The sequence below is a fragment of the Plutella xylostella genome, chromosome 9 (assembly GCF_932276165.1).
Source record: "Plutella xylostella chromosome 9, ilPluXylo3.1, whole genome shotgun sequence".
NCBI lineage: Eukaryota > Metazoa > Arthropoda > Insecta > Lepidoptera > Plutellidae > Plutella > Plutella xylostella.
In genome coordinates this window covers 10,890,598-10,899,787 of record NC_063989.1, presented here as the reverse complement: position 1 = coordinate 10,899,787, position 9,190 = coordinate 10,890,598, and the positions used below count along the sequence as shown (strand labels likewise).

General features: G+C 38.2%; 1 protein-coding gene across 2 annotated transcripts in view; it reads right to left on the bottom strand.

Moving 5' to 3' along the window:
• Positions 1–219: 219 nt before the first annotated feature.
• The window catches only part of LOC105391779 (transcription factor SPT20 homolog), a 29,028-nt gene continuing 20,057 nt past the window's right edge, over positions 220–9,190 (bottom strand). Inside the window, exon 2 of one of the 2 annotated variants that reach the window (XM_048623033.1) lies at positions 220–3,175. In XM_048623033.1, coding sequence (XP_048478990.1) covers positions 1,307–3,175 — 1,869 coding nt within the window. In that variant the 3' untranslated portion in view covers positions 220–1,306. The remainder of the gene's footprint in view (positions 3,176–9,190) is intronic. The other variant, XM_048623032.1, reaches the window with a different exon arrangement.

The window sequence follows — 9,190 nt, the reverse complement described above, 5'->3', positions numbered from 1 at the left end:
GAGGTACTGTCATATCCTGCGGGGATTTTCGTCTGTAGATATAATAACTACGTAATTAGGTATATTAATATGATGGATGATCGTTTTTTAGCAGTGTGGAAGATTGATTGTTGGAATAGATAGTTATTTATACCGTATCAAACTCCATCCTAAGTTTCAGGATATAAAATAAATGGAAGTTTATTTATATCAGGTACCTAATAGAAATAAAAGCAGAACTATTTTTCATATCAATTTAATTGGGTAAGTATATTTACAAACTTACTACGGAAGAAATAGGTGATGACTCGTCATTCCGATAATGCTATAACACGCGCAAATAAAGAAGAAATTAATAAGTGTCGCCTAGAAAGTGACATTACGAAGGAGGATTGACAGACCAACGATTAGCAAACGACAGATCGAGATAGAATGTACACTTTCATTTGTTTCTTTATTTGCGCGCGTATACTAGCAGGTAGCCTCTATTTTATTTTAAATAGCCACAATATTTTATAATACTAATTTTACTTTAAAATCTAAATAGGCTAAGCAATGCTATTCTATCGCAACATGAACCTAGTAGGTCAATATTTTATGGTAGGTATTCATACAGGGTGTAATTTATCAGCGACATTCTTCTTGGCAGGCTAATAGGTTAGCGTTGTCGGACTCTACGCTGTTTAAAATTACAACATGACTAACTAACTAGGTACGTCAGTAATAAAATATTTTTGATTTTACCTATTTTATTGTCATCAGAGGTGCACTGTGTTTTTAAATATAATTATGTAGATTTTAGTTAGTTACACGATGAATTATTTTACAAAACAGGTCTTATAATTTTGAACGTAGATTCTTTGTGACCTAGTAGGTACTTACACCGATTGCGACCTTATAGTGATTCTTATACTTAATTTATAACAGACCAAGGTAGGTACATAGAATTCATCACTCCTAGAACTAACTATTTGTATGGCAGTTTATAAACATAATTATTTGTATTATAAATGTAAAATAAATAAATGCTAAATCTAACTAACACATAGAATAAAGGGTAAAATACAACCTACTTAAAATCTCGGTCTTACAAAAAATATCAGAGAGGTACATTTTAAGGGAAAATTACTGGTACTGTGATTAAGGCATTCGTGGGTCTTTGGCTCTTCATAGAAGACTTGTCTTAACTCAGGGTTATCGTACTGAAGTTGATGTCATAATAGGCTTATTTTGCAATGATAACTTCACTAAATGTTACTAATTGAGTCAGCTGTCAAAGCACAGCTTTGTGTTACAGAACAGACCAATTTTAATGATCATCAAATTACTAATTCGTTCTGCTATGTCTTCTGCTGTCAAATGGTAATCTGTTTGAAATGTTATTGTTGAATGGAACACCGTGGTTCAAGGATAGCACCTTGGTGACGATATTCAAGTCCTCGTGGTTTCTTCCATTCAAGCCTGTTTGGTAAAGTAGCTGCTGCAAGTCGGAGTTAGGATTCCCTTGGTTCTGCCTGTTTGATCCGAAGAACCTTGGCGACTGGATGGGGACAAACGTGTTGAATCTCTGGTAGTTCTGGTTTTGGTTCTGGTTAAAGCCAAAGTTTCCCACTCCGCTCTCTTGTCTGAACACTCTGTTTGACTGTCGACCTCCATTTTCAGCAGGACGGATCTGGTTGAAGTTTTGCTGAAAGTTTTGGGCTTGTCCAAAGACGGGTGTTGGTTGTAAAAAGTTGCTGATTCCTTGAGGGAGATGGTTGTCCTGCAGCGGGAACTGCTCGGACTGCTGGCTGCGGAGCGTGATGAGGAAGTCCACGGCCTCTCTGTTGGGCAGCTGCTGCTGGTTCCCGAGGTTGTTCGTCTGCTGGACTCCAGCCCCATTGTTCGGGAACGGGACAGCTACACTCTGCTGGATCGACACTTGCTGGGTTTGAGGTCTCACCGAATTATTCTGAACCGGTGACTGGTTAGGAACGTTCTTCTGGAAATTTTGGAATTGAAAGTTGTTAGCAGCTTGGTTATTTTGGATCCTTTGCTTGTCGAAAGATTCTTGTCTTTTCAGTTGGTTGTGGTTCGAGAATTGTTCGAACTGCTGTTGCCTTTCAATCTCTTTTTGTTGGAGTAAGTACTGCTGCTTCCTTAGAAGTTCCTCTTGTTGTCTCTGCTGTTGCTGTAAGATCCTCAGTTGCTCCTCAAGGAACCTCTGTTTCTCCTCAAGCTGTTTCTGTAGAGTCAGCTGTTGTTGAATAATCTCTTGCTGTCTTAAATCCTGCTGTCTGAACTCTTGTTGCCTTACTTCCTGTCTGATGTTGTTGTTGATGTTTTGCTGTCTGAAATTGTTATTGTTGTTTTGAGGGATAGACAGAGGGAGGACTTGTTGTGGTTTTAAAGTTTGTCGGCCATCAGCTGGCAAAAGTGGTACTACTTTCTTAGGTAGCCCGTTAGCGTCCTGATGAACAGTAAAGGCGGCCACTAGGGGAGCTTGGAACACTTGAACGTCTTTCTTGTTCACTTCTTCTATGTTCTGTCCGTCGTCGTTGTGCGTCGGCTTGGGCGTGGTGGTGGTAGTCGTGGTCGTGGTCGTGGTAGAGGTGGTCGTGGGTCGAGTCACCCGCGTCGTACTCACAGCATTTGTTGTCGTTTTAGCTGCACCTCCGATATCATTGTTACTGTTCGAGTTTTTACCCACGCTTCTAGTCTGTTGAAGGTTTACCCCAGTTTGGCTGGTCTGGAATATTTCATTGAAGGGCGAGTTGGTCGGAAGAGTGGATGTGACTTGATCTACATTGACGGAGGTTGTGCTCAGAATCGAAATATTGTCATTGATGTACGTCGGTACATCGTTGGGCGTAGTGTTGGCGAATGCCGCCTGACCGTTGACAATGAACGAGTGAATCTGAATGCCCTCTTTGGATGTTTCAGTGGGTATGGACTCGGTGTTGTAGTCAGTAGTTTTGTGCGTGTCTGTGGTTTCGGTGCCGTACGTAGACCCGTCGGTGCTTCCATCAGTGCTGGTGAAGTCGGTGGTGATTTTGTCGCTCTCTTCGAGTTCACTGAGAGCCTTGAGCAGGGCTCTCCGGATGTAGGGGTCGAGGCGGACGGACGAGGGAGGCTTGATCTCGTTGATGCTCTCGGCGAGGCTCGGCGCGGTCTGCGCGGCGGCGGCGGCCAGCGCTGCGACCAGCACTAACGATATCTGGAATTTGAGAAAAATATGGTCAATTTTTATTATGGCATTAGAGACTTTATTGGAAGTTATTATGAGTTATGCTCACAATTTGTATGTCCAAAGACACTTTACTCGGAAGTTATTATGAGTTATGAAATAAGTAGTTGTTTAGTTTGTAGGGCACTGTATGTAGATTAGGCAAAGAATTTATAAAAGGGCTATAACTAAAATTATATTTGGCTTTAGCAACAACGTGAACATAATGTAAGTAAAATAAAGCCATAAAGAGCAACTTGTAATGTCTCCCTACACAGATTACGGTACAGAAGCTCCGGTTTTACCACGATCATAAGTTTTTTGACGCATTCGTTACATAGTTCATGTAATGCGAAACAATGGTGGTTTTCTTTCGAGCCACTTACACAACGCACATCTCATTCGCTACCGACTGGATGTGAACGTATGACTGTTTTCGTTATCTCACTATTTTGCGTACGTTGAATCTAGATTTTGCGTTAATGTCGCAACAGTGGCTAATTCGTCATGGGATAGATTTTATTTTGTACTTAATGTAGTAAGTAATAAGGTGTGCGTAAGTATTTAAGTATGTTTGAAAATTTAAGCGTGTAGTTAAGTATAGAGTTCGATTTACGTATAACTTGTCAAATTTTACTGTGTCATTTTTCTATTTTATCGCGTCGATATCGATTGTTTCTTTCAACCAACCGCAATATATACCTACTAGGTATGAATGAAAATGGGCGTTTGTCTTGAACCTACTAGAGTATAGAGTTTGATTAAGAAGTGTTTAGCACGCGCTATAGTGTTGCAACATTGATACAACGTTGGCAACACAATGGAGCTGTTTTAATCAAACAGCTTTTTGTTAGTGAGTTATGACAATGTGTAGATCTTATCTACGAAGTAACTGTTGTTGGCTATCAATCATCCTCTGAGGAGGTACTGGTGTGTATATTTGGAGGCAGCACGGCAGGTCTTTCTGCTATGTCGATGTCGTTGTCAAATCGGCAATATGAATTACTTAAGTATAGTAAGATTATAAACGATGTAACTATTCATGCAGTTGGATGGAAAAATCATTTTATATACTTAGATAAAGTCTATTAAATTACTAAATATTCTATGCTATAGTCCTAGTTTGGTATAATTTACAAAATAGATTCAGTTTTAACTACATTTACGTATTTCTTGTTTCAGTATCTAATTGCAACTTTAGTAATGTAATGTAATTGCGACTGTTATGTGTGCGAACTTAATTTAATGATGCTCATTGACATACGACAAAAGGTAGATAACTAGGTAGGTAAGTATACTGAACTCCATTCAAAGTTACGAATAACTCATTCTCATCATGTCCGGTCTACTTAGCTCGCCGTCAACACAACATTATACAATTAACCGTAAGCTGACGGCAATTAAAGAATTAAAACTTAAAATTATGAAAAGAACAAAGATTAATCTTTACAAAAACTGCAAGTCATTGCGTTCACTTCACGCACTTGTGACAACCGCAAAGCCGGCTACTCTTGGGGATTACATTTTATTGCTTGCAAATTGCTTGAACATTCAATCACTAGCCATTGTGACCCTTGTCACCCGAGGCATACAGAAAAAATACATGGCAAAAGAGTAATTATCTGTGTATTGACGAGCTACGGTTGCAAAACTGGGCAGATTCACACAGGCTTTCTCTCCAGGCCTCTCAACAAGGATGTACTGACATTCTTGATGCGAGAAATTGACTTTTATTATTGCTAGTAGTTACGTAATGGCTTCTTCAGTGTGTCAAATTGGACACACCCACGTGTTTACCGTATGTCGTATGTAGACAACAGTTGAGATGAGCTTTTGACCACCCACGATGGTCTTGTACCTAGTATTTAGTAAGTAGGTAGAAGTTATTTAAAAATATATATATTATATCCTGATGAAAGTTATGCTGACTTATTTTCATACGAAACATATATGACTCTCATTCTCCAAAAGGCAAGATAATATTTTAAGATTAGCAAATTGCAGTGCCTTTTAATAAGCATATCCTGATTCAAGGACCATTATGAAATCCGAATAAGGACGTTTTTGGGTAATTTTCTTTGCAAGTTAAGTAGGCGTACCTAATTGGCCTGTGCAGTCTTGTATAATAATGATTGTTATTATAAGTTGTGGATTCATGGGAGAATGGAAAGATATGCATTCAAGTGATATCATGATTTGTGGGTCTAAAGAGGTATTAGTTGTACAAGACCACCGCCGCTTTGCGATGTATTTCAAATAATTTTGTTTATCAGACCCAGTTTGATCAGGAGCTCGTTATATATACTTAAATGTATATAGGTATATGCAATTCCTATACATCTATGTAATGAACGAAGCTCCCATAGATACCTACCTATAACTTTAAAAGTTACATAAAATAGACCTACAAAGATATTATAAATTAAATTGACCTACAAGTAATAAGATAATTACAAGACAAAAGAAACCAAACTCACTAAATTAGGTTCGTGAGTCGTGAACATTTAATGATAAGTCTTGCTCAGCTAACTCAATAAGTTGGTAAATACAAGTTCATTTGTGGCATTTTGCAACTATTTAATTAGGAGATAGTCAGAAACTTAAACAAAAACTTATGAAACCTTTAATTATGACGTATAACGGTTATAGATAATATAACTACACTGCCGGGCAATGAAAAAGTTCCACTCAGAAAATTCTGACAACAAACAACCCCAATTTTTTCAAAGATTTAATTTAAAATTAGAACAAAATATTACCGATTTTAGTTGGTAATATCCTGATGCTCATGTACTTCAATGTTGCAGAGCTAACCTTTTCCGTTTAGAAGTAATTAGGTGCTTTTCTCAGTGATACCTTTTCATTGCCCGTGAGTGTATTTAATCCCACTGTCCTGTACACCCAATAACTGAAGACGAAGGCGAAGGTTGGTAGATAGAAGTATTTCTTGAATTATTTGAAACACAAAACCGATAACTACCTCCTGAAGGTCTAAGGAAGCCGGATAAAACTCTACAACTAATAAATATTTCATAGCTTAATCTTACAACCATATCCAACTAAATACAAACAATATGCCCGCAGAACCAGCACCAAGTATTACGAAACACTATTTTCACTTTCCGTACGACAAGGTTCGGTCTTCAGCTGAGATCATGCGCTTGACCCGTGACCCCTCGGGACTACTGATGTCTTCGAGGCGATAGACTTGGTTTTTTGTTACTTCATTACAATACGTGGTAGGTAGGTGCTTGTAATTCGGTGACTGTGGAATTCGGTCAAGTGTTTAAGCTTGTGTGAGTGTGGGAGAATATTTTGCATTGCAGATATAGGTATTTAAACTGTTTTAAAATTTTAATGCACTTTATTGCACACGAAAACATGTCGCTTACCCTTAACACACATTTTACGTACCCACTTCTAATATAGGTAATATACCTGTTCAGTTCCCGTAATTTTTATCTGTTTTAAATAACGAGGACACTTTTAATAGGTTTTGCAATCATACAAAACAATTGGTTTGGTATTTCATGTGCTTTGTCCTATTTGCCCTCTGGCAACTGGTTGAACATAAAATCATCATTAATTGTGTCTTCAGCTGTTCAGCCTTCGTCACATGTCATGTTTATAGGCATTAACGCACGCCCTTTGATGCCACTGGTACAAAAGCACTAATAAATTTTGACAGTTGGTAACATCTGACAAAAGACGATCTTTGCATCTTTGAGAACCTCTAGTAGATGTCAATGAGATTGACTGATTCCCATTCTTATTGCTTGAACGACATTAATCAGAATTGATCCTTACAAGAATTATAATTGCATATTAGCAGATATTGTCATTTTCAGCCTGTACCTACGTATATAGGTACAGGACCTAGAGTCCATTCTAGGTCTCTAGAATGGACCCTAGAGTATACTTAGACAAAGTAAGTCGACGACAGAATGAAGATTCTTAGTGACTTGGTGAAGAAAAACGAAATTGAAGTTTTTCTCCGAAAGTTATAGTCTAACCTATCGTTTACGTTATTTAATCAAAGAATTGCAAACAAAACTTCGATATACTTAAAAGCTCTTTTCACAATGTTGCGGAAATTATTCCCTTTAAGCTCAACCCGTGTCTAAATTAACACATCTCTTGGCTAATTAAAGGCAATTACTGCTTTATGCTAATTAGTGTTTATGTGGTGGCTACATTTATAAATACATTAAGCTCATTAAACCTCATAATTACCCAGTTATGTTGAACGATTTAACGGAGCTCTACAGTCGTAACATTAGGGCGCATTCAACGTTCAAAGAAATAACATGTAAAGCACTTTCAGTGTAGACTTGTTGGTAGAAAATGCTTGTTCACACTTTTTGAAATAAGTAGGTACGAATGCATTCATTCTAGGCTACTTAATAATCAAAACGGAAAACAGGACGCATGATTCCTTACAAATTAATTTATGTTAAATAGTGAATAAAAAGGTTAGTGGAGGTTTTCTCTATACTGACGAAAAACGAACGAACGACGACGCGACGGCTGTTGTGCAATCGGCACGTTTTATACAAAGAGATAGAGTCGTGGCTCGCGCAACAGCGTTCCAAATTTAGTTTTTCGTCATATAGAGTGACCCCGCAGTTACTGCCTATTGCTATGCATTGTAGCCGTTGTTTGAAACTAGCAGCAGATAAGTGTGATCTGTGATTATGCTAAGTGTTTAAGTGTTCAGTGATAGCTGCGCTGCCACTTCAGTGTCGTGAGCAGCGGGCGTGAGGATCCACAGTGTAAACGGTGCGTTTCACACGATCGCGATCCTAAAGGTGATCAGATAAGACTATTTTTGAAAACGTAAAATTGTATCGATTCTTTGTGACAACGAAAGTTTACATAATGTACGTAAGTAATATAGCTCCAAAAATATGTAAAGTATTGGAAATTCACAGAATACAATCCGGTTCCTATCAGATCATTAAGTCACGATTCAAATATTAGCTCTTTCAGCAGATCTAAACCAAAGTTTAGTAGAATACTTTGCTAATCTTCTAATGTCAAGTTATGTTTCACCACTTCTATTCCTTTAACGTATTCATTTAATATCACCACTAAAGATTTATTACAACATGTAATAGTAAGGCCCAATTGATTGTACATTCTATTATCAAAATCTTTTTCTATACCCCTACATCACCGCTCCAAAAGGCTACATACGTGCCTAATATGTAAGATTGAGTTCAAAATTACAGGTTGTCTGTCACATGTTAATAATGATAAATGGTGCGTAGGTACCTGCCGGCGCGTCAGAGATGCCGACAACTCACTGGCGCCGCTGCATTGTGCAATGATCTGCTTGGAACGCGTGTGGCCTAACGGATCACGAGTTTTACAAGTATGTAGATTAGGTAGTGTTTATAACTGTATCTAACTGTTCGGCTGTAATAACTGCATTTTAGTCAGTTTTTTTAATAAGAAGGTAAGTTTCGTATTTTGTAGGAACCGTAATGAGGAGACCATTGACAGGGATAAGTGGAGGAACCAGGGAGAGACCTATGCCCAGAAGTGAGACACAATGGCTTAATAAAAGAAGCAAGTTTTTGTGTTACTAAATTTATTGATTTTCCTATTTTGTCTGTAAAGAAATCCATCAATCAGTATTTACGGCACTTTTTATCTAAACAGATCTCAAGATGATCAGATAAAGCGATACCGTCCGCAATGCAACCTCATCCTGACCCATCACTAGAACAAAGTGGTCGCAATTATGAAGATTATGAGAGCTGGCGCCGCCCCGAGCGTTAGACTCGACACTGCGCTGTGTTATTATTGGTCGAAATTAGACTTTGAAATAAGAACAGTTTTGATTGCCACAAAGATATAACCGACCGCAATAACTAGGCAGGCACCTTTGAACTCTTCGCGCGAGCTGTACGATGCGGGTTACTCTAACTTATGTAGGAAAGGAGAACGGCAGCCTTCTAAGGACGTTTTGTACCGCTATGAAAATGACGTGATAAAAACATG